The following is a 25,916-nucleotide window of genomic DNA, read 5'->3' as shown; positions in this document are numbered from 1 at the left end:
AAATAATCGAGTCTGGATCAGACAATCCAGGGATTGACATCATGAGCATCGATCTGGGCAATTGAGATACGATGACATCAACTAGGTAAGTAAGCCTGACCACCCGATCCCGTTAGTCGCCTCTGTTCTACCCTGATCTATCTTCAAGGATCGGGGATACTGAGATTGAGGAGGTGAGTGAGTGAGTGAGTGAGTGAGTGAGTGGGTGAGTGTGGGTGAGTGAGTGAGTGAGTGAGTGAGTGAGTGAGTGAGTCAGTCAGTCAGTCAGTGAGTCAGTCAGTCAGTCAGTCAGTCAGTCAGTCAGTCAGTCAGTCAGTCAGTTTCTGAAATCGTTTTAGTTCTATCATGGTGCTTGATGTGGGAGGAAAACCCGAAGTGATCCGCCACGTCGACTGGGCCACGAAACATAACACCATGGTACACCAGACGAAGTAATGACAGCAGTAGCGCTTTGTAGGGCTTTGTCAATATGGCTGCCGTAGTTTGATATGTAAAATGACATTTAATCTGGAGCATACTTCAGGAAAAAAATCAACTTTAATTGAAATAAGGCTTCAAGACCAGAACAACAAATCCACACAAAAAGTGATATACATGTATGTACAATACCCAATGTCCATTTTACATACATGACAATATGTGAATGGAATATATTTGTACCTATCCCTACTAATTTAAGCTACGTAAGCAAAACGGCCTCCAACTAGATATGATACTAGAATTCAAACCACATTCAAAGTAGGATTTCACATAATTTTCACCACTATTTTGGGTTTAACATCTCTTTGTGAAGTGTTTGGTTAATGTCACCGCGTGTCTGATTATGAGGGCTGGGGGGATCCCAAAATCACGAGTTTGAACGTTTACCTCTTTGACAAAACGCACGAGCACCAGTTAACAACCTAAGGATCATAATCTAGGATTAGAACACACGAACTAAGGGACACAACTCTGCACAGCGAATATAGGCGCATTAGATTACACGACCGCCAGTTCCCGGAGATTAAACAATACAAAACGTTTAAATTTAATGAAAGGTTGACGCTCAACGTATACGTAAATTTATTAACATTTCAAATTGAACGATATCGTCAATGCCATCAAACTTTAAGAATTTGTTTTGATGTAAACTTACTGCTATGCTAATAAACAAAATAATATTTAATCGGTTAATTGCTATCTGCTAATGTTCATCGAGAGCTATACATCATTACTTTCGTACTCAGCGCGAAACAGTGTCCAGGCGACTTACGTGGAATGAAACTCTTCATCTCTGCACACGCCATCTTCCACTGAAATCAATTCTAATAGGGTTATTTCCAGGGACGTGTTATGGATTAAGTGATCGACTGATTCTCTTAAAGATTCCTGATCCTTATCTTCATCATGTTTATGCGTTATCAGTGACGTTACCAGAGGTTACCATGACGTTACCAGACGTTGCAAATGACGTTATCTCATTCAGCTGTGGGCAATTGTCATTTAGGAAACGACCATCTCATAAATTCTTTTTTTTCAACAGTCTGAAGCATAATTTTTTTCTCAAGAATTTTCGGGGACAATTTGTTTTTTCGACAAAATTCCAGAGCCCTCACCCAAGAATATTAGTGAGTGAGTGAGTGAGCTGAAGCAGGCATAATACTACATGATATTTTCAATAACCATATGCATGTGGTTAGATGTTTTGTCAAACTAAACTAAAAATAAAATATGCCATGCAAAGCAATGCTTCTCTGTTTCGATTTTGCCATTTGCTTATTCCAGCCAAACGTTTCCTTTCTGCTCTAGTTTAGTCATTTTTTTCTGTTAAGATGGGAATTGTAAGCCTTGTTGTTATTATGTCAATTTTTTGAAAAAAAAAGAGGATTCATCTTCAGCCTTGTTTTTTTCAAATTTAACTTTACTCTCACAGAACAAACAACATTAGAGCTATATCAGGGGAGTATTCATTATTTTTTCGCTCAAACGCAAGGTGTCGGTCTAGATTGATAGAACCGAAAAAAGCTCGAGCGTTGAGGCTAAACTGGGTTAGAGAGCAGTGGTGTCTTGATGTAGGAGGCATCTGATATCAAAGGCTGACGAAAAACACCCCCCCCCCCCCCCCCCCCCCCCACACACACACACACACAAGTGGAAACACTTCTAAGCTCATTTGAAATCTGTTTATCCACAATCAGCTCACTTTTGAAGCATGTAGTTTGCTACTCAGAGAACGATTATTTTATATGAAAAGACTGTTAAGATAGATGAAATATGCGCTTTATGAATTTGATACATGAAAGCCATTCTTTGGACGGAATATTTTCCTACTGAGCTCGATTCGAGGACAAAACCGCATATCCTGCATGCATCAAGGACTGGCCTTGTCGGTGTGCGCGCGCCGACTGCGATCGCTCGTTATTATTTGTGCTCCGAACTCAAAAATTCCGCCTAAGTTTATATGTTCCTGAGAGTACACACACAAATAACCAACGCCAATGTCATAGAATAATCAGACTCGATCATCTGCCGAAACAGATTCCATTGAGCGTTAAGGCAAACTAGTGGTGATAAAGATAAGATCATATAAAGGTCAGATAAAAGTCAGATGAAAGTCAGATGAACGTCAGATGAAAGCCAGATGAAAGCCAGATAAAGATCATATAAAGATCATATAAAGGTCAGATAAAAGTCAGATGAAAGTCAAATGAAAGTCAGATGAAAGCCAGATGAAAGCCAGATAAAGATCATATAAAGGTCAGATAAAAGTCAGATGAAAGTCAGATGAAAGCCAGATGAAAGCCAGATAAAGATCATATAAAGGTCAGATAAAAGTCAGATGAAAGTCAGATAAAGATCATATAAAGGTCTGATAAAAGTCAGATGAAAGTCAGATGAACGTCAGATGAAAGCCAGATAAAGATCATATAAAGATCATATAAAGGTCAGATAAAAGTCAGATGAAAGTCAAATAAAGTCAGATGAAAGCCAGATGAAAGCCAGATAAAGATCATATAAAGGTCAGATAAAAGTCAGATGAAAGCCAGATGAAAGCCAGATGAAAGCCAGATAAAGATCATATAAAGGTCAGATAAAAGTCAGATGAAAGTCAAATGAAAGTCAGATGAAAGTCAGATGAAAGTCAGATGAAAGCCAGATGAAAGCCAGATAAAGATCAAATAAAGGTCAGATAAAAGTCAGATGAAAGTCAGATGAAAGTCAGATGAAAGTCAGATGAAAGCCAGATGAAAGCCAGATAAAGATCATATAAAGGTCAGATAAAAGTCAGATAAAAGTCAGATGAAAGCCAGATGAAAGCCAGATTAAAGCCAGATAAAGATCATATAAAGATCATATAAAGGTCAGATAAAAGTCAGATGAAAGTCAGATGAAAGTCAGATGAAAGCCAGATTAAAGCCAGATAAAGATCATATAAAGATCATATAAAGGTCAGATAAAAGTCAGATGAAAGTCAGATGAAAGTCAGATGAAAGTCAGATGAAAGCCAGATAAAGATCATATAAAGGTCAGATAAAAGTCAGATAAAAGTCAGATGAAAGTCAAATGAAAGTCAGATGAAAGCCAGATGAAAGCCAGATAAAGATCATATAAAGGTCAGATAAAAGTCACATAAAAGTCAGATGAAAGTCAGATGAAAGTCAGATGAAAGCCAGATGAAAGCCAGATAAAGATCACATAAAGATCATATAAAGGTCAGATAAAAGTCAGATGAAAGTCAAATGAAAGTCAGATGAAAGCCAGATGAAAGCCAGATGAAAGTCAGATGAAAGTCAGATGAAAGCCAGATGAAAGCCAGATAAAGATCATATAAAGATCATATAAAGGTCAGATAAAAGTCAGATGAAAGTCAGATGAAAGTCAGATGAAAGCCAGATGAAAGCCAGATAAAGATCATATAAAGATCATATAAAGGTCAGATAAAAGTCAGATGAAAGTCAAATGAAAGTCAGATGAAAGCCAGATGAAAGCCAGATAAAGATCATATAAAGGTCAGATAAAAGTCAGATAAAAGTCAGATGAAAGCCAGATGAAAGCCAGATTAAAGCCAGGTAAAGGTCAGATGAAAGAAAGCTAAATGATGGACTCACAAGTTGTCATGACCATGGTAGCTTGATTATTGTTTTATGAAAAGTGGGGTCACATAAAAACCAACGTTTGTCATGGAAGTCGAAGGGGTGGTGGTGTAGCCTAGTGGTTAAAGCATTCGACCGTCACCCCGAAAACCCTGGTTCGATTCCCCACATGGGTACAATGTGTGAGGCTCATTTCTGGTGTCACAGCCGTGATATTGCTGGAATACTGCAAAAATAAGCGTAAAAACTATACTCACTCACTCTCTCATGGAGGTTGAAGGAGTCCATCGCCGTGCATGATTTTTATGAACCCTACCGTTGCCAAATATAGAAGTAAAGTGTCGAGTTGATGGCCACAAGGTTGTGGTAGGTGTTGCACGAGTAACGTTGCCGTTTGTGCGATGTAATCAGAGGCCCGGACTTGATTCGTTTGTTACAAATAGTGAGCACACTGCACTGCGCCGTATGTATTCACGGGTGGTGGAGGAACGATGCCTATGCAAGCCCCTGAACATTTAAGCATATGTATAGTAAGGAGAATACCCAGTACCAGGTTCTCGTTTGTCCATTTCGTTCAATTTCAGTGATCCATTCAAATAACTGTTTTACCTTTTGCGTCAAATGGAATCTATTTCGGGAGATATTCAAGACTGACTTTTCTTTGGCGTTTTATATTTCACATGATCAGATCAATACAATATTTTAAAATCAAATACGCACTCCCTTTGTGTCGAACTCGCTAAATCAATATATATCGAATGGTCTAGATGAGTTGTTGTTTTTGTATATTTACAATATATGATCAAAAACAGATAAACGTCTTTCAAACCACTTTATAGCAATAGTAAAACTATCCTCTTTTTTCGAAGTAATGAAAAGCCAGTTTTAGACTAGGATTCGGCACCAATGGTAATTGTTGACACTTATCTAATACATTGAGCAAACGTCCTGTGACTGGATGCCTGCATGGGGGACCGGTTATTGATCTGCTGGAGTAATCTGTGTTTGTTCTGAAATGTCATCGGATGACTGGAGCTTGTGGGAGCCCCAAGTAATTTTTTGAGGCGTTGTGTTCTGAACTACAGATCTATATTACGTTCTCCAGGTCTCCGGTTTTCGACAGAACAACCATTTTATGACAATTGAATAAACATAACAGATTAGTGGTCGTCTCGGAGGATACTTAGGTCGTCCCAACTACGGTCAATTTTCAAATTCATGGGTTTCGTATTTTCCAAATGTGACACAGGAATAGTGGTTTTGTAATAAATGATGGATTTTTTCATATTCTGAAACCATTCTGTATCAGATGCCATCTCTCCGTGCCAAGTTAGCTCTCTCTGGGGCGTCATGGTCTCGAGTTGCCCGAGTGTTTGGTTTGGAAAATCAAAAAGTGTAATTTTCCGACGGTGGGACAAGTACCCAAAATCGGTTGGGGTTGCAATTAGGCCGTTTGTATAATGATGATGATAATGATGATGATGATGGTGATAATAATAATAATAATAATGATGATGATGATGATGATGATGATGATGATGATGATGATGATAATAATAATAATAATAATAATAATAATAATAATAATAATAAAAAAAAAATAAATAAAATAATATCTGTCTACGGTTGTATAATACCAGTAATGTTTTGTCCAAGAATGTATAATGCTAGTAGAATCTTTTCACTTCTACCTTCAGAAACAGATTCGACAGTGATCTCCAGATGTTTAAATAAACCAACAGATCTGATTGAAACTTGATGTTGAAAATGTCAAAATTTCAGAATCACGAGGTGATATTACCCTCGATTATCCAGTGCATAATATCTCCATTCTTTTACGATAAAAGCAATGGACCCATTCGTCATTAAGCTGCACTTTTCCGTGCAAGAACACTCTTCCCTCTGTCGATCAATATTATGTGCACAAATAGGACACACCAATCAAATGCGCGTAAGACTTGATGTGCTTTGATAAAAATAATCCAGAGTATCAATCTTGGCAATATGTGATCATTTAAAAAATGTGAAAAATGCATAGCCTAATTTCGACATTACAAAGTACATTGATAACAGAATTGTGTTAATTATAGGTGAGGTGAAATGGGGTTTGACGTCGCGTCCAAGATTATTGCACTTATATAGCAACGTGGATAACAAAAAGTAACATCTTTTGACGTCTTTTGGTATGATGCGGCCAGGGATGGAACCCCGGACCTTCCTCTCTCCGGGCGGACGCTCTACCACCAGACTACAGAGGCGGTCCATTAATTCTAGGACCATGAGCGGTGGGAGATTCAAATCCCCACACGGTTGTATAGGTTCAGTTTACGGTTCAAGTGATGGCGGTGTTACTCAACTGAGTGTTATCTCTGACGATCTATTTCGTTTTCCAAACTGAATTCAGTTTAATAGCAATGTTAATATGTACGAATAGATACATATTTATTTTGAAGTTATTGAAGTAATTGGAATAGGAACCAGCTTCAAAACAAAATGTATTCACATATAACTAATTATCTTTGATATATCATATTGCTGCACTGCACTGGCAATGAAATATTCACAATTGCGATTCTTAAATGTCGGGGGATTTGAGAAAATAAATTTGAAAAAAAACGTACCTTCAATACACAACCGCCAATATGAAGCTTTCTTGAGGGGCACGAGTCGCCATTCGGCTAGTCCCGTAATGACACGAGTAGGTCACGAATGGTTCGTTTCGGAAGTGACGTCATTATCTCCCTCTCTCCTATCAGTAACGTATTGCTTACGCACATGAGAGTTATTTGAGCGGAGGACAATTTTTAGAAGTTACGCCATTTATTTGGACATTGAACGAAACTTTGTTAGCGAAAGATTACATGGTATTTCATCATACATTATAGAATCAAGGATGGATGGTATTTGAGCAAAATGTTCTTACAATCGTGCCTTTGATACCATCTTCCCGAGTTAAACTAACAATAAAAGTCCAGTTTCCACCCTTGCCGAATTAGGCTGGAATTATGGAGCTATATTTTGGCTGTACTAACGAGTCTACGCATAGCCCAATCCAAATCGCGTAACGAAATCGACATCCGGTTCGTAAACTGATTTCGGTCGCTTGCGGGATTTGCAAAGCATGTGTACCGCCAACTCGACGTCACAGATATTTTCCAAATCTGTTCATGTTTTAATGAAGGTTCTCACGTGATTTGATGCACTTCGCGACGTAAAACTCGTTGTGTTACAATATGTATTTGATTATCGTTCAGATCTTCTTGACTGGGGACCGCCTCCGTGGTCTAGTGGTAGAGCGTCCGCCCGGAGAGCGGAAGGTCCGGGGTTCGATCCCCGCCCGCGTCATACCAAAAGACGTTAAAAGATGGTACTTGTTGTTACCCTGTCTGGCGCTCGGCATTAAAGGGCTAAAACAAGGACTGGTCAGCTCGAAGTCAGTATACTGTGTCTGAGTTATGTATGCATGTTAAACTGCGGCATGGTATCTCAGTGTGCTAGCACTATAAATCGGCATCAGTCAGGACTAGTACAAGCGGCCACACACACACACAAACACACACACGCGCGCATGCACGTCGCTATATAAGTGCAATAATCTTGGACGCGACGTTAAACCCCATTTCACCTCACCTCTTGACTAGGCGCCGCCATTTTGTTAGAAGCATATGTAAGTGATATGAGAAGTGTAATCTGATTGGTCAATAGGAGGAACATAGAAGGGACATAACTTGTAATAGCCACCGATACCAGCGAGCCCAGAAATTTCAGCCTAGTTCGGTAAGGGTAGTAACTGCCCCAGGAAGATGGCTTGAGGTTGACTGAAAGTGGTAGTGAAATATCAATTATATTTTAAAAGATAATTACAGTATTTCATCACCAATACATATTAAATAAAACATTTAAAAGTATTACATAATCAAATTCTAATACTTGTTTTGATCTAACCTCAACCCTAATATGCCCATGCCGATTATCATTCACTACCATGTAATTATAAACTGAACGGCGAAAGAAACTTTGCACCAGATTGAAGTGACTGTAATTAATAAACTAAAAACAAAAGTTTGAGGTAGAGTATATTTAATAAACCAACAATTCCACAAATTATTGAACAGCTCAAACTTGACATTTCGTGGTTAAATATTGTACACCAAACAAACAAAATCAGTGGGAGTTGAAAATTCAGTTGTCCAGATTTTCACTGCAATTCCTTGAAACACAGAATGTGGTCACAGACACAAAATTTGTCACTTTAATACCGAATGTGGCCACCCCGTGCCTCCATACATACAAAGACTCTGCATCTGAAAACGTCAAAAGTCTGATGAGGTCAAGCGGTTCCATTCATCTTGTAGAGCTTGTATCAACTCTTGTCTGTTGGCGGGAGGGTGTGGTCGGACTCTAACTCGCCTGTCCATGACGTCCCAGAGGTGTTCTATGGGTGATAAGTCCGGAGAACATGCCGGCCACGGTAAGACGTTGACGTTGTTGTTGTTTGCAAGGACATCCACTACAATATGAGCTGTGTGGGGCCTGGCGTTGTGGTGTTGGTACAGGACACCTCGGGTTGTTGTTAGAGGTAGGGCAGCTCTACTGGACGTAGGATGTCATCTCTATAGCATTGTGTATTGAGGTTTCCATCGATGACGACAAGTGGCGTTGTCTGGTCTCCACAAATTCCACCCACACCATAACGCCAACTCCACCGTAAGGAATGACTTCTTGAACGCAGCAAGTAGTTCCGTTCACCTCTGCGACGGTTAACACGCTGTCTCCAATCAACACTAAACAAACAGATCCTGCTTTCGTCCGTAAAGACCAAAGGTTGCCAATCCCGACGCTGCCACCGTCGCACTGTATCAGCCCATCGTATTCGTCTGCGTCGATGTTCAGCGGTCAACATCTGTCCTCTGAACGGTCGGAAGGCCCTGATACCTGCTGCCCGAAGTCTTCTGGTCACTGTGTGTGTGCTCACCCGCCGACCCAAAGCATTCACTGACGATGACGTCAATGTGAGGAAGCGGTTGCGGAGGTGTAACGTTCGCAGATATCGGTCTTCCTGTGGCGTAGTGACCCGTGGTCTCCCTGTCCAGGGCCTGTCCGATGTCCTTCCAGTCTATCTGAAACGCTGCAACAAGTTCTCAACGGCAACACGGGAACAGCCAAAGGTTCTTGCAACGTGGGTGTGCGTGGCCCCCATCTCGACCATCCTAATTGCAAAATTACAGGCACAGCAACGATGCGTTTGGGCGATGTGTTTGTGCCTATTTGGGTTTAAACCAGTACAACTAATTTAAAATCACATTATTTTCAAATGTGCAGAGTTTCTTTTCAGTTTAAGTTTATGTCACAATATCGTGGTTAAATGGGATTTGAACCTGCAAATCGTTCGGCTCATCACGGCGTATGCATATCTTTGTTCTGTGTCATTATTGAGTTAGTTGAAACTGGCATTTGAGAAATGAATTCAATATAGATAATACAGGTTTCCGAGAAAGCAGTCACTCTCAGAATTTACAGTGCACTAAGAACTCGACTTCGGTATAAGTAATTCTTCGAGTTAAGCAAATTTAGGATATCAACATCGTGCTTGTGTTTGATATATGTGACGAATCTGTTTTTTTGTATGTTGCTGAACTCCGCAGTCAGCAATATTCCAGCTGAATGACGGCGGTCTGTTAATACGTCTTGACCAGAGACAACAGTGATGGATACGATGAACAACGTCCCATGCCTTCTGGAACGATGACACGCAATCAACCAAGTCGCCGAATCTGATTCAGACACAAGCATGTGTCTGGGGAATACATCAAAAGTGGGCGCTTGAAACGTTCGGACAATTAAGAGCCATAGAGCCAATACCAGTACATGAGTACACGCCCCGTGAAGATCCGGGTAAGAACAGGTCTTCAGCAACCCATGCTTGTCATAAGAGGCGACTAACGGGAACGGACGGTCAGGCTCGCTGACTTGGTTGATGCATGTCATCGTATCCCAATTGCGTGAATCGATGCTTTTGATGTCAAACACTGGATTGTCTGATCGTGATTATTTACAGACCGCCATCATAAAGCTTGAATATTGCTGACTGCAGAGTTAAACAACAAACCAACAAACAAAGATGCATACACTGTTACATATAATCAAAACACCGCATAAATACTTGTAAACCTTTTTTCATATTGCTGCATGTTGATTTCAACTGCACATGAAATGTACAAGTCGTATGCACAGCATGATCAAGCGGCTTGACATTTACCAGTGTAATACCAGCGCCGTAATTACTCCCTCTGTTGCGTGTCGACATAACAGTACTGACATTAACGTATGTTAATTTCAAACGTCAGTCATCAATTATTAATACAAAAAATACCGACCCTAATCTGTCAAAACCTCTTTGACCATAGGCTCGAAATATACGAAAGCATTTTGCATGACAAGCCACACAGCTGTAACGTATTAATAACAAAGGGTGTTATCCAATCCTATGCTCTATGATCGAACCACGTCGCCACTAAAACACCCCCACATTGACGCCATGCAATACACGCTTATCTCCGTGGTCTAACGATGGTTATGGCTTATAAAACAAGTAATCGCATAATTAATGCATGATCTAAACGTAGAGATCTAATGCCGTAGTCGTAGTAAGACGCCCTTTCTGCACGAATCGACAAAACGTTATCACATGGAATTTCCCGAATAACATCTGTCATGCAAGAGAATCGCACACGCTGATATGGATGAAGAGAACCACATACTTGCTACTGATGCTAGTTATAGATGTAGTTTCATTCATGCCCTCAGACGTGGAAACTGTAGGACTAAAGTGCCATAACATGTAATATAAATATTATTGTTGAAACCGTTTTAAAGGTAATAACAGACAGTGTTCCAAAAAGCCCAAGGGCGTGTTATAACCAAGTACCTGTGATTAGTTTAACTGCACTTGGCATTCGTGTACAGTTGTTGGCGGGCTGAAAGATTGATCTAGCGCCTTAGCATATATTGAGACGTATTTTTAGTTAAGGATCGTTGTGAACTTGTCACGAGTTTTCTTTAACGTCAGAAGAGGCGAACTATAGTTATTAAACCTTCAATACAAAATATGCATTCTAAAAAATAAAGAAATTTTCTGTTCGAAAACACGAAGTCAATAATACCCTGTTATACACGTATATAAGTTACATAAAAGAACATTCCCACACAGATTGCAGAGAAAGGATCTGCTGCAGCGCGTGATACCATCGTTACGCTCTTGCTAGGGATTGATACATCACTGTGTGGAGCCTGGGTTGGTTGGTTGGTTTGTTGTTTAACGCCACACTCAGCAATATTGCAGTTACATGACGGAGGTCTTTAAATAATCGAGTCTGGACCAGCTAATCCAGTGATTAATATCATGAGCATCGATCCACGCAATTGACATACTGTTAGCGGCGTTAAACTTACCCCACTCACTCAGTCACTCTCCCATTGAGCTGTTACGGATCACAAAATGGCGCTGAACCCGACTTACTCACTTATGACTTAAACACTTGTTTCCTCCGACACCAACCTGATCATTCGTCATCACTCGCCCATTTCCGTAATCTGCAGGAAGGCACGACCTGAATAGCCCACGTGCGAAAACACGACAAATCAATCAGAATGCGCGTATGGCTATGTGTACTTTGGAAAAAGAATCCCTTCTTAATATCTTTTAATTATTGGCATTGTTTGTATGTAAACATATCCCAAAGTGATACCCGCAATTCACCATACTGGATACGTTGTAACAAGAGGCTGTAAAAGAAAGGCAACGTTTTATATTTACAAACTACGGATGTGCCTACGAGAGGGGCCAGAGTCGTCATTCGGCGTGTGACCCGAGTGGTCACGAATGTGATATCATTTCCGATTACTCTTATTACAGGGGCATGCCTATATAGATATACTAATCGACCTCGGTGCACTACATACAGTAACTATTCAATCAGATTGCTTTCCAGTCTTATTACTGTACAAATTAATAATGTCGCTTAGCTACTACTACCTCAGATAAAGGAACAAGAATAGATTTGAGCCAGGTCATGCAAGATTGATTTCAATCTATATTAAGGTTTTAGAATACATTAATTAACCCCCAAAATAGCTTCTCATTTCGTTAATGCTTTCATGGACACGCTGGTATTTTACGTTTTTCTTATCTAAGAGTCTGTCAGTCAAGCAGAATCTGACGTTACTCAGTACGCAAGGAATACAAGAGAAAAACTTCAGTTATGATAAGGATTCCGTGTCATGGTGTTCAATACAACAGTCACACTGTTGCACTCGATATCAAATATTAACAGTGCGGATTTGATTCGGCAAATGGTTTAATTAAGGAACTAAGGAATTGAGGACTGACTGAGTATGGTTTTACGCCGCTTTTAGCACTATTCCAGCAATATCACGGCGGGGGACACCAGAAATGGGCTTCACACTTTGTACCCATGTCGGGAATCAAACCCGGGTCTTCGGCGTGACGAACGAACGCTTTAACCACTAGGCTACCCGACCGCCCCAAGGAATTGAGGACGTAGCTGATACAAATATACATATTGAAGAACATTCACTAGGTCTTTTTCGTGGTTATGAAATCTGGTCGATAGGTCGAAATTGAAAAATATAAATATAATGCTTTTAACAAGACTTTTAAGTAGGTCGATTTAAAAGGGGAGGTTAAACCCCATTTTACCTCAATAGAAGGAGGAAATAAAGACGTCTGGCTTCGCTTTTAGGGTTCATAAGTTTAATTTGACACCAGAGTTATCTTTCCTTTATTTTTTCATCAACGATTTTTATTATTGGTGGCATAACAAACAACGTGATATACCGATTTCATGTCATGATGTCTCAGTGAGATTTGACGATTGTTTTTCATAATAATTAAGATCTGCTACTACAACTACGACAGTGAAAGGTATGCCACTATATCACACACATCAAAATGACCGTACCGCTAGCTATCCATCGGGCTCGATGTCTGCACATGGAACAACTGTAACCAAAGGATAAATACGCACATAGATATTTAGGATATTTTCTCAATGAAAGTTTACCATTTTATGACTTATGTTTATCTAAATGGGCAGACTTTAGAAACGAAATGGATGAGAAACATATGCAATTTGTTGAACGGACTGTGTAAGATGCGACGAATCGCCACATCTCACTGGTCAGCGGCAGAGGTGCTGGGCTGACCGCAAGAAACTCTAGGAAGGAGAGTGTAACGCGGCTTGGGCTTCGTACTCATGCTTGGGATCGAACCCGGGTCTTCGGCGTGTCGAGTGAACCCTTTAACCACTCGACTACCTTACCACTGTGTGTGCTGTGATACGTCTAGAATGACAAATAAGGCGCTCAAAAGCGTTACATAACAAAATACCCAAGTTCTATAAAAAATAAATTTTAAAATAAAAAATGCGAAATACTCGCTTGCTTAAAACATCAAGAATATGTATGGTGGCGTTGAGTGAAAGGCATCTTTCTGATTCAGAAAAATGGAAAGTATTTTATATATTATCCAACACATCACATGTTCTCTGTGTTATCCTGTTTTACAATGATTAAATGAAGTTTGTATTTCATTATCCAATATCAACTAATACATCCATTGTTTAAAATCAACATGTGTTCCTCATGCCCTACAGACCAAGTGTAACATATCCTTTACATATATACGGAACAAAAAAAGTTCAACAAAAATTATGAATTTGTTTCGGATATTTTTATGAAATCATGTTCTCAGTCTTCACTATAGAAATATTCCTTGAAATAGTCATGATCTATTGACCACCAATGCCCGCGATTTGAGACGTGATATTTTGCAACCATGGAGACGATTACCTCGAAAGATATATTGTCAGTTCTGAGACCAAGAAGAAACGAACACATGCCGTTCCTTAGAAACACAATAAACCAAGAGTGCTGGTTCAGGCAATTATACAAGTTACGTTGATATCATACAAAACGTCAGAAAAACCAATTTCCCCGATTTACAATATACTCAAAATGCATGATGTCGTCTAATTTGTAAATAAAACCATTTTAAAATGTATATTTTTCCAGGACGTTAAGATAAGCCAGAACTTACATACATTTTAATCAGTTTAACGAAATCGGATATTTCTTAAATATTTGTGTTACATTTATTGCTAATGGTATTTGGATAAAATCCTATTTTATCGACCAATTTAATATTTAACACCGATTATGTAAATGTCCGCAGCTGGAGGGTTCCCGGGATAGTCGGGGATCGACGAGGGATGTGTTTATACAGGGATGCCATTAAGACCAGTTATTGTGGGTTTCGTGCATTTTGAAGGATGGTTCGGTTTAAAGTTGAAAGATACGGCGACAGAATGTTATACCAGATTCAATCAAAGTCATTTTCCAAAGGGTGTTGGTTTCACGACAGATTCAGAAAGTCAATAAAACTGGCTTTTGATTTGTGGCATGGACACAAAATAGAGAGGAGGTCATTTCACTACTACTATCTTCCTGACCACAGCTGGCTGAATGAAATTACACCCTAAAGGACACACAATTCTAACTGTATACAAGCATAACGGTACTTTCACTGGAGAAATGGGTAATGAAAAACATGAGAACAGATTGAGCTGTGTAATCTGTCTGCTGGAAGGGAGTTGAGTTGATTTCTTGTCAACATGTTAAAGTATATGTTAGACAGGCTTGTAGTAAAGGCATATTAAAGACGATTGACAGTCGAACCAAGATGTTAAAATAATGCTTTGACACTGTATACATATATATCTACTAGGGATTGGTGATGTCCACCAGAGAACTATGAGCGGGTTATGTTTGTTTGTTGTTTAACGCCACTCTCAGCATAGTCCAGCTATATGACGGCCGTCTGTAAATAATCACGAGTATCGATCTAGGTAACTGGGATACGATGAACACACAATGCCATTTAGAAAGTGGTCAAATCTAACAAATGTTGTATTTAGGATAACACTTTCTTAGTAAAGTACAGATTCTAGGACTCTTTTAGTTTGAGTCCCATTCGGGATTCGAACCCACACTGCCAGAGTGAAAGTTCGGATTGGACTCTACCCAGAAAAGTACTAGAATCTGTACTTTACTAAGAAAGTGTTATCCCAAATATAGCATTTGTTACGATGACCTGCATCAACCAAGTCAGCGAGCCTGACTAGCCGATCCCGTAAGTCGCCTCTTACGACAAGCATAGTCGCCTTTTACGGCAAGCATTGATTGCTGAAGACCTATTCTACACTTGGTCTTCACGGGTTATGATATGAATTTTCCTATTCATGTTATGTCGACAAAAATAATGTTATAGGTTAGCAGTAAATATATCCCCTGAAAAAGAACCCAAACAAACAAAACCCAAGAACACATATAAAATATGTGTGTGTGTGTGTGTGTGTGTGTGTGTGTGTGTGTGTGTGTGTGTGTGTGTGCTTGTACTAGTCCGGACTGATGCCGATTTATAGTGCTTGCCCACTGAGATACCATGCCACAGTTTAACATGAAAACCCCACTCAGACACAGTATACTGACTTCGAGCCGACCTTCTTTGAGCCCTTTAATGCCGAGCGCCAGACAGGGTAACGACAAGTACCATCTCTTTACGTCTTCTGGTATGATGCGGCCGCCTATCGAACCCCAGACATTACGATCTCCGGGCGGACCCTCAACCACAAGACCACGGAGGCGGTCCATTTTAGTTTGAACTTTCACTGTTTTGCACTTCTAACCATTTTTCATATATTTACGAACAAGGATCCATGATTCGCTATGAAGCGAACTCAACAGCACACTCGGATACGTTACAACGCAGACTTTGATGAGAATGAAACTGACTTCACACGGCTCAATCAGCTGCTGTGATTAATCTACATAGCGGAATGAAATGTGTTTTCCTAATCAAATAATGTTCAATACGATACTACTAAATAAACCAGGTAATTAAACCTCACTATAAAATGTAATGAAATAACGTTCGGCCGACACGAGGGCCCAATACAACATATTTAATGACAAGCACAAAAGTCGTGTCCGGTAGTTTCATTCGAACACCATGGGAGCAGGTCCATCACTGATGCTCGCCTCCAGATCGAAGTCAGCTTCATAGAAAACATATTTCCGACAAATCAAAATATTTATTGACGTGTTGCAATTATAAACGTGTGGAAGAATTGGAAGAAGCGGAATTCTGAAATTACTTTTTGGACTGTCTAATAAGCGAGCCCACCATCTTGTTCGCCTCTCCAAAGAGGATAGATTTGGAATAAAAAATCAAAACGTCTTTTTTAATTACTGCTTCAGTCAACTCTGGTTTCTCTAATGATCACAGAAATATATCGCTGTTTAAATAAGTTGGTTTATGAAAAACCTTTCCCTTGCGCATCAACGGCGACCGCCCGTCATATCACAAGGGATGGGTTGGAGTAATGAGATCGTGGATTTCTTCTGATTTCCGATTGTACGAAGCCCTAGACGCCTTGGATCGATACACTACGACAAACTCTCGCCTTATTGCGGTGTTTGTGTCCTTCTCTCGCGAGAGTATAGACAAATAGTTTTCAATAACGGATTGAGATATTTCTTCTTCGATTGAGCTTCTTTGGTGTCTTCGTAATTTGATATGAGAGATCGAATTTTTTTTAATGTTTCAAACATTTTTATGATATTGATAAGGGGGAAAATAATTGTAAAAAAAGGTGTGAACATCATTTCCTATAGGAATTCTTTATGCTACTGAAAACCTGGTTGACATTGCATTGATATAAAGCTAAATTTTCATTTCGACAAAGTGGAGTTATTAAAAAATATTTTTTAAAGTGGACATGGTGAAAATTAAAGGTATTGTGGTCCATAGCATAGCGTGTTACTCTCACATGTTAATATCCATGATCGATTGAAGAGCGAATTTGGGGTCAATGGCCATAGAGTTCTCATACACGCAAACCTCAAATAATAAAATTTGGTAAAGAAATCGCTGGTAGATCTACGTCGTTTGTGCCCCTTAGAATGATGTGGACCTAGAACTGTATTTTAACGGATGCCACTCTCAGGTCCTCTATTTGCATGTGGTTTTTAATACAACCTGGCATAATGGCACGCCGTATATTGTCTCAATACGATTTCGTCTTGCGCTTTGAAATCTAAATCTCGATATTGTCAGAAAGTTGTCCATTGATAAATGCAAAAAAATATGCCAATTTGTTCCCAGTGTTGAAGAGTTTCGTTTCCTTTTTAGTTGTTATGTTAATAGAAACTCTTTTGTGTCACAACTCACTTCCCATGATGTTCAAAACACAACATAATCTACCTTGCACATTAATCATGTTATGTCGTTTAGTGATGGGAATATTGAAATAAAGTGAACCCCGCTCGTCTTGGGGTGCATGAGGGGGCCCGGGTGGCCCAGTCGTCTAAGGCGCCGTGATTCGCTGTGCAGAGTTGCGTCCCTTGGGCACGCCAGAAACCTATGATTGTGGGTTCGAATCCGGATTCGCCCCGATTATGTTTTTAGGTTTGTCAGCACCATACCAGTGCTCGTGGGTTTCACCGAAGTGGTAAACGTCTGAGATCTGCATCACTTCGGGCTTTCCTTCCACATTAAGCTGATATGCCGTGACATAACTGGAATACTGTTAAAAGCGGCGTTAAACCCAACTTACTCACTCACAAGGGGTGCAATGATAACATGTTGATGTGGGCGTTAAAATAAAAACTTAATAATGGTTTACATATCGTGCTTGTGATGTTGGTGAACCGCGTATCCGTGTAAAGCCTACATAATTGTACCATGATTGCTACACTGATAAGCATCAAGGCCTAATAGAGGGGACTCTCAAGGGGAACACTGGATAAGACCTACTCTATAAGTTATGATCCTGGCGGTTGAAATACAGAAAGCTTATCCAGTGCAGGCGACGCGGGTCTAAACCAGCTGACGTCTCAGATTATAATCTTACTGTTTACGTTATAATCGTTGCTCGTGACGTCATCGCTTACCATATCACTTTTGAATTTAACCCAGCCTGTTGCTAGTACTTTATTTTAAGTTACTTTCTAAAAATAGGCGTAGTAATGTCATGGTGGTGTCACCAAGAATGTGCTCACACATTGTACCCATGTAGGGAATCGAACCAGGGTATTGACCATCAGGCTGCCCGATCGCCCCTAATATGTCATAAACCTTAAACCGTAAACCATCATCGACAATACGATGTGAGTGAGTGAGTGAGTGAGTGTGTGTGTGGGTGGGTGAGTGAGTGAGTGAGTGAGTGAGTGGGTGGGTGGGTGGGTGGGTGGGTGGGTGAGTGAGTGTCCCAGCTTCATGTGGGAGGAAAGCCCAAAGTGGTACCGGCCGTGAACGTTTACAATATATTAGCGAAGGACCACAGGCTCGGATATGGTAATGACAGACCAAGGATCATAATTGTCACGAATATAGGATTCGAACCCAGATAAGATCCTGTCATGGCTCTAAACAGCGCATACCAGCGTCTACTTGACCGCCTATCCCCTGTTGTGAATAGGAACGCTGCCTGTCTATTGTCTTTATCCCATTTTAGTCGATCCAATGGCTGCTCGACAATAAATCCTCATTCACGCCAAGCACCGAACATCAAAATTACCAAGTTAGACATTAACTACAGAGTGACGAGGCACTAGGGAGTGCCTATCACAAAACCATATATATGACTTATTAACATCGGACACATATTCTGTTATTTCCAATTTCGAGAAGGTTATTCCATAAATATTGCCAACAGGGGCGTATATATCAGGATGATCGTTTCAAGAAGTCTCGTTGAAAAAAAACACAATTGTGTTTTTAAGCTGACTTGACATTTCATGCCTTCTGTACCCAGCAACGTGACGTCATATTAGTAAATGTGGAAGAAAATTGAAGATGGCGCCATCCACTGGTTATACTGTCAGAGAAGATTTGAATAAAGATGTCGTATAGACGGTAGGATGTTGTAGAGTACTTGTCGGAGAATTACAGATGTTCATATAACCTTGCATCAAATACTCAATAACTCACACACGTCTGAAACACGTCATGAATACAAAGTTTTCAGTCGGTATAACTCTCTGATTTCTGCCTAATCGCAAATCAAAGTGAATATTACTGAATATACGAATGGAAAGTTCTGAGCCAAACTACGAGGGATGTACCTCACCCTTTACAGTTTGTATGTATTATGTACAATACTTTCCATCCTCAAGGATGCATTTGAATCAAGCGTCGTTTTGAAGCAGACCCAGTTGTTTGTGTTGAGCGATTTGTATTTTGGATGAAACGTGGGTTCGCCATTATTAGCCAGGGACTAAACAACAATCAAAGCAGTGGAAACAACTAACGCCGCTCCTCCGAACAAGGTAACATCTGTTCCATCAGCTGGTGGGGTTTCAGTTTTCTGGGATTCCAAAGCAATCCTACCGCTGGACTACCCCTCAAAAGGTCAGAGCATAAATGGCTAGAAGTATGCTAACCTACTTAGGCAACTGAGAATGTCAAGGCTGAACGTGGTGGACAGATATTTTGTCCCACTAGGACAAGGTACTTGTGCACAAGTCTCTTGTCACCATGGCTGCGATTTATGACTGTGGATTTGAACTCGTGGGACATCCACCGTATTCGTCCGACTTTGTGCTGCAGAGTGTTCCACCTCCTCCTTAAACTTAAAGACACACTGTGCGGCAAACCTAGAAACATAATCGGGGCGAACCGGGATTCGAACCCACAATCATAGGTTTCTGGCGTGCCCAAGGGACGCAACTCTGCACAGCGAATCGCGGCGCGTTAGACAACCGGGCCACCCGTGCCCACAGAAGTGTATGGAACCCGCAGGGGATAATGGTGAAATATAATTAGCAACCAACTCCATCAATGCAGTCCATCATAGCTTGCCTCCGAATTCAGCCAACCCTCGTGGTGCCAACGGTTTGTCACATACATACATATACTATAAAATGATATTCAGTAAGAAATGCATTCGATGAATCTTTAGAGAAAAGAATTTTTTTTCAATTCTATTTTATTCAAATACATAAGAGGTTATCTATTTAAAAACCGTCTGTAAATTTCAATCAGACACTCATCAGAGATACATATCTTCACTCACAAGCAACGTCCCCGAGTTATCGATTTGAACGCGGATTTAGCGGACGTGTTAGGTTTCGTCATCCTAAGTGTAACAAAGTCTACATTGTAGGACGGTATACAGACTTATCGAAATATATATTGCAATACTATGGTAATGACTCTACGTGTATCACAATAGTGCTTTTAACTGTCACAATACTGTTGCCGTTGAAACATTATCCTCCATTGCCACACCTGAAATTAAATTCACTTTGGACACTGGTGGCCCAATCGTCTAGGCCCAGTTACGTCCCTTAAATCTACGATCGCTGGTTAGAATACCGGTTCGCCCTGATTATGTGTCTAGGTTTGTCAGCACCATACTCGTTATCGTGGGTTTCACCAACGTAAGACCTGAATCGCTGGATTTTATTTTTGATATAAAAATAAAATCTGTTACCGAAAATTCTGGAATGCACTGATATCATTACATCAGAATGAATCAACGGTGTCCATGCACTGCATGACGACTCGCATCACCGTAGCCTAACAGTATTGATTAACAATAATTAGCGTGTCGTTATGATCAAATGAAACTCCGGAAGCATACCAGTACTACGTTATTAAAACAATCAATTAGGTTTGTAGCATAATTCCACAGCACTTAGCCATCAACCACGTAATGTGACCTCGTAGTCCATGTATCTCATGTGAATTCTACATTCTTACATATAAATAGACGATTTAGACAGCGCTGAACTTTGACCTTAAACATAAATAGATATTTGAAAAGATCATTTAAGTGCCTTCTAGAAACTGCAAAGGAAAATAACATTCATTATAGAGATAACAGTTCGTGCTCTAATGTATAGTAACAATAATCTATTGCATGTTACTCGGGGAACAAGTGCGACTGTCATGCATGGTCGGGCAAAGAGTTTGATTTGTCATTGAACATTATCTTTCCGATCTAATGAACCATGTCGCCTCGTCCTAGCTCATCGTCAATATAGAAGACGCTACATAAGGCGGTTATTATCTCAATAAGCCACAGCTCGCGGCGAAGTCTTTTTTTGAATTGAAACCCATATGAACACAACCCTCTTAGTTAGTACTAGGACTAGTATCGAGGTGGGGTGGTGTTGGGGTGTGGGGTGTGGGGTGTGGGGTGTGGGGGTGTGATGTGGGGTGGTGTGTGTGTGTGTGTGTGTGTGTGTGTGTGTGTGTGTGTGTGTGTGTGTGTGTGTGTGTGTGTGGTGGGGTGTGTGTGTGTGTGTGGGGGGGGGGGGGGTGGTGGTATACAACCCAAGCTGTCTGAAATGCGCTAGAAGATTAACAACACATTACCATCTCATCCTATCGGGTGAACATTTTAACACAGTCACTTGCCTGAGGAGACACCAGCTTACCACACTTGTATTAGTGTGGGGCTGGACCTAGGCCCTACAAACTCTCAGGAGATTCTCGAACGCGGTCACCCATCTAACTGTTCTGCTTAACTTCATCATATTGGTGACCGTTTCCGGATTAACGGTGTCCAGAGTAAAGCATTTCTTTTCCGTACAATATTGTTTAAAAAATAACCATAATTGTGTTTATTTACGCTTGAAAGTTTGGACTTCCTACAAACATATTTCATAGTCAGCGCTGTCTCCTAATAAAGGGGATCGGGTGGCTGCCCTGGCTGATTGTGTGACCATGCACCGATGACACGGGTCACTTCTCATTCTACCCACAACCGCTGATTCTGGCTACAAATCGATTCTATATATACTGCCGTGAAGTATCTGTAATAGCTGATTTAACAAAACTCACTACTTTTATAATATAAGCTCTCATTAACCTCGATATACAACCCAAGCTGTCTGAAATGCGCTAGAAGATTAACAACACATTACCATCTCATCCTATCGGGTGAACATTTTAACACAGTCACTTGCCTGAGGAGACACCAGCTTACCACACTTGTATTAGTGTGGGGCTGGACCTAGGCCCTACAAACTCTCAGGAGATTCTCGAACGCGGTCACCCATCTAACTGTTCTGCTTAACTTCATCATATTGGTGACCGTTTCCGGATTAACGGTGTCCAGAGTAAAGCATTTCTTTTCCGTACAATATTGTTTAAAAAATAACCATAATTGTGTTTATTTACGCTTGAAAGTTTGGACTTCCTACAAACATATTTCATAGTCAGCGCTGTTACCAAAATGTGCAGATATATGCAGAAATCAATTTAAGGCTGTTTTGTTGAAGTCATAAATCATGCTAAATAATTATATTAATAGTTACAGTGTTAACATTATGTCAGTACAGTATTAACGAGAGTGGGTTATTGTGCCTTTGTAATGATAAAGTAATAACTTGATATTAGTAATGCTATTTTGGGATGTAACACAAGCGTGTTTCACCATTAACCATGACAGAATTCCAAGTTGGGGTGGGAGGTTGGGTGCTGGGATATGTATATATTCGAGATGAGACATTTTGTCAGCTACAACCACAAAACCAGATACTTTTTTAATTTATAAACGTTGAGCCTGAATTCGTTTTTATTAATATTTATGGCAGGCAATATTTGCCATAATTGTACCATGTCTGTTTATAAATGTACCACATCCGTAAATATATAACGGTAGAATAGGTCTTCAGCAACCCAGGCTTGCCGTAAAAGGCGACTAACGGGATCAGGTGGTCAGGCTAGCTGACTAGGTTGATGCATGTCATCGATCTCAATCGTGTGGATCGATGCTCATGATGTCAATGACTGGATTGTCTGGTCCAGACTCGATTATTTACAGACCGCCATCATATAGCTGGAATATTGCTGAGCGCGGCGTTAAACAACAAACAAATATTTAACGCCAAAGACAGAAAATATTCAGTCTCGATTTTCCGCCTAAACAGATTCCATTCGGCGTAAAAGGCAAAATAGTGGTGACGATTGTACCAGGTGCTATCGGTAGCAGTCATCACTCACACAAGTTGCCTAAGAAATATTTGTTTGCTACCCAATCTCATTCAAATCAGATCTAACTTCTCGCTGCCGCTAAACAAAGATCTGAGGACATCCCATTACGGGTCATGTCAGAACGACCTTCAGCGAATTTTAACCGACCACTGAAATTAATAATTAGAAGTCGACATCAGCCAATTAGAAAGCAGCTTTCTCGAGCTTTACGGCACTCGTTTCAACCTGGTGACTTCCATTTTAGACTAAGCTTGAAAAATATGTTGACACAGTTCTCGATTAATATTTTGAAAACTGAACAAATGAACATTCCGGAATGTCTAATATATGGTTGAGATTGTATGGCAGTGCTTCCTACGTACTGTGCAACGCCTCCTCCGTTCAAATGTTTATCCCACGGAAGCGAGAGATAGACGAAAATTTTGACGGAATCAGTCGCACGGGCCGTAACTGTCGTTCGGAATACCCCGTGTTAACGTTTTCGAGGTTGAATGATTAGAAAACACATTCCGACTGTCACTTTCATGATCTGGTAAGCGTCGCTTTGATTGGTTGGATGAAAGGTCGTTTGACGTGACCCGTAATGGGATGTCCTCAGATCTTTGTTTGGAGATAGCGAGAACTAAGATCTGATTTTAATGAGATTGTTTGTTGCCCAACACAGCAGAGCGAGACGCCTGTCATTACGACAGTGGCCTGTAAACAGCTTTGTACATCTTTATGACCTAGAATTAATCTTATTCTTTGGAAGTGAATATTTTAGATCATAATCCATCACTGTAATTCTCCAGATTCATTGATACTACTCTGAAACTTATCATAAAATATACAACAACTCATCGTTGAGTCATGATATCTCGGCTTAATCTTTCGCTTCATTATCGTACCTCAATGTCCAAATGATGAGATATGTTTGGTCTAAGTGATCTTGATTTAATACTATATATTCCGTCTTAAAAATACATTTCTCAGCGGGAGAATAAATCCTTTATACCCCGCCACGAACAAGACAGGATTCATGTGGATTTCTGAGAGGCAGTATAAGTGCCTTATATCCCGCTTCGATGCAAAAAGCCGCACGCTTTTTCCGAGTCAGTTAATAAGTTCAATATATGCATACTGGTCAGTGTTAATAAGTTCAATATATGCATACGGATCGGTGTTAATAAGTTCAATATATGCATACGGATCGGTGTTAATAAGTTCAATATATGCATACGGATCGGTGTTGATAAGTTCAATATATGCATACGCGTGGTTGTTTATAAGTTCACTATACACGTCGGGGTTAATGAGATTGTTTTTTTCTCAAAAAGACAAACATAGAACTATTTTCAGCCACACGGGGAACGATATATACATTAATTTTCAGAGGGGATTCCGGGGTCGACCATACCCGATAATTGTTGTCATGGGTCTCTCCTAATAAAGGGGATCGGGTGGCTGCCCTGGCTGATTGTGTGACCATGCACCGATGACACGGGTCACTTCTCATTCTACCCACAACCGCTGATTCTGGCTACAAATCGATTCTATATATACTGCCGTGAAGTATCTGTAATAGCTGATTTAACAAAACTCACTACTTTTATAATATAAGCTCTCATTAACCTCGATATACGTACCCGCGGTCTATTATTACACTTATTGTTCTTTCATGATTCTGATGGCCATTATTATCATACATGTGGTGTTCAACGTTCTCGCGGTTTCACAAATGCAATACTCGCCTACGACCTCCATCACTTCAAGCCTTCCTCCTAGTATACAGTAAGCTGACACACCATGATATAATTTAAATGATGTTCAGTGCGCGTTTCACCAAGCTCGCTCAATCTATATTAAATAGTTTGCTATCTTACCTGCGTGGATACGGCTGAAAGACTGGATGCCTGCATTGTTCCACTTCATAAACACGGGGCAGCCACGCTGTCCAACTTCCGGCGTGTTGTGTGGGTTTAACAACAGTGATTAACGAGTTTTATATTTTGGTGACAATATTCCGAGTCGGATGGCATCAGGGTGCGACATATGCTTGTGACGTTCATTTGGATATGGTATGGACATTGAAGCACGTGACACGATTTAGATTGAAACACCTCGCTCTGATTCCCCGATGGTTTTTCTAAACAACTTAACAACATATGTACATCACGCTTGTACAACATACATTGTATCGATCATAGATAGATATCTAGTCAGTTTCCATATGACATATATGGTGTTGCTGCTCTTTAGAAAGGTTGATATTGATTCTGTGTTGTAGTTTGTTGTTGTTGCAGCTGAAACGTTTACGAGAGCTTATTGTTCTTCAATATCACACATGACAAGGGTTAGATTTTACTGATTGAGGGAATGTTGTTTTACACCGCAGACACTCATATTCCAGTTGTATCACGGCGGTCTGTAATTACATCGAGTTTGGACCAGGCAGATCGGTGGTCACATATATCATATCGATTAATCAATCACTCCGTCGAAGATGCACAATCACAAGGTCACAAATTGCGACCATGTAAGTTGACTCTTAGGACAATATTGGGATGCATGGAATTCATGGGATCTATCCATCCCAACCGGAAGCTACACTAAAATCGCAATAGGTTTGAACAAGCGTTGCATGGAGATTGGATATTCCTTTCAGCTGCAAAACCAGATGTTTTTTTACTTAAAAATATGAGCCTGATTTTTTAAAAAGACACCCCCCACCCCCGGAATACGCCCACCCCACCCCCAAAAATGGTCGATCCCATAGCCGT

General features: G+C 40.3%; 1 protein-coding gene across 2 annotated transcripts in view; it reads right to left on the bottom strand.

Annotated features, from left to right (window-relative positions):
* LOC124113016 (small conductance calcium-activated potassium channel protein 2-like) overlaps positions 1-25,916 on the bottom strand; it is a 75,383-nt gene that overhangs the window by 43,648 nt on the left and 5,819 nt on the right. The window contains exon 1 of one of the 2 annotated variants that reach the window (XM_048398780.1): positions 25,020-25,206. The exons of the other annotated variant lie outside the window; for it this stretch is intronic. Coding sequence (XP_048254737.1) covers positions 25,020-25,055 — 36 coding nt within the window. The 5' untranslated portion in view covers positions 25,056-25,206. Of the gene's footprint in view, positions 1-25,019; positions 25,207-25,916 lie in introns of those variants that run through there. 2 annotated transcript variants of the gene reach the window in all.

Source organism: Haliotis rufescens, unplaced genomic scaffold (assembly GCF_023055435.1).
Source record: "Haliotis rufescens isolate VD_foot unplaced genomic scaffold, xgHalRufe1.0.p SCAF_19, whole genome shotgun sequence".
Taxonomy (NCBI): domain Eukaryota; kingdom Metazoa; phylum Mollusca; class Gastropoda; order Lepetellida; family Haliotidae; genus Haliotis; species Haliotis rufescens.
The sequence above is the reverse complement of the archived record's forward strand: the minus strand, read 5'-3'. Positions and strand labels throughout refer to the sequence as shown.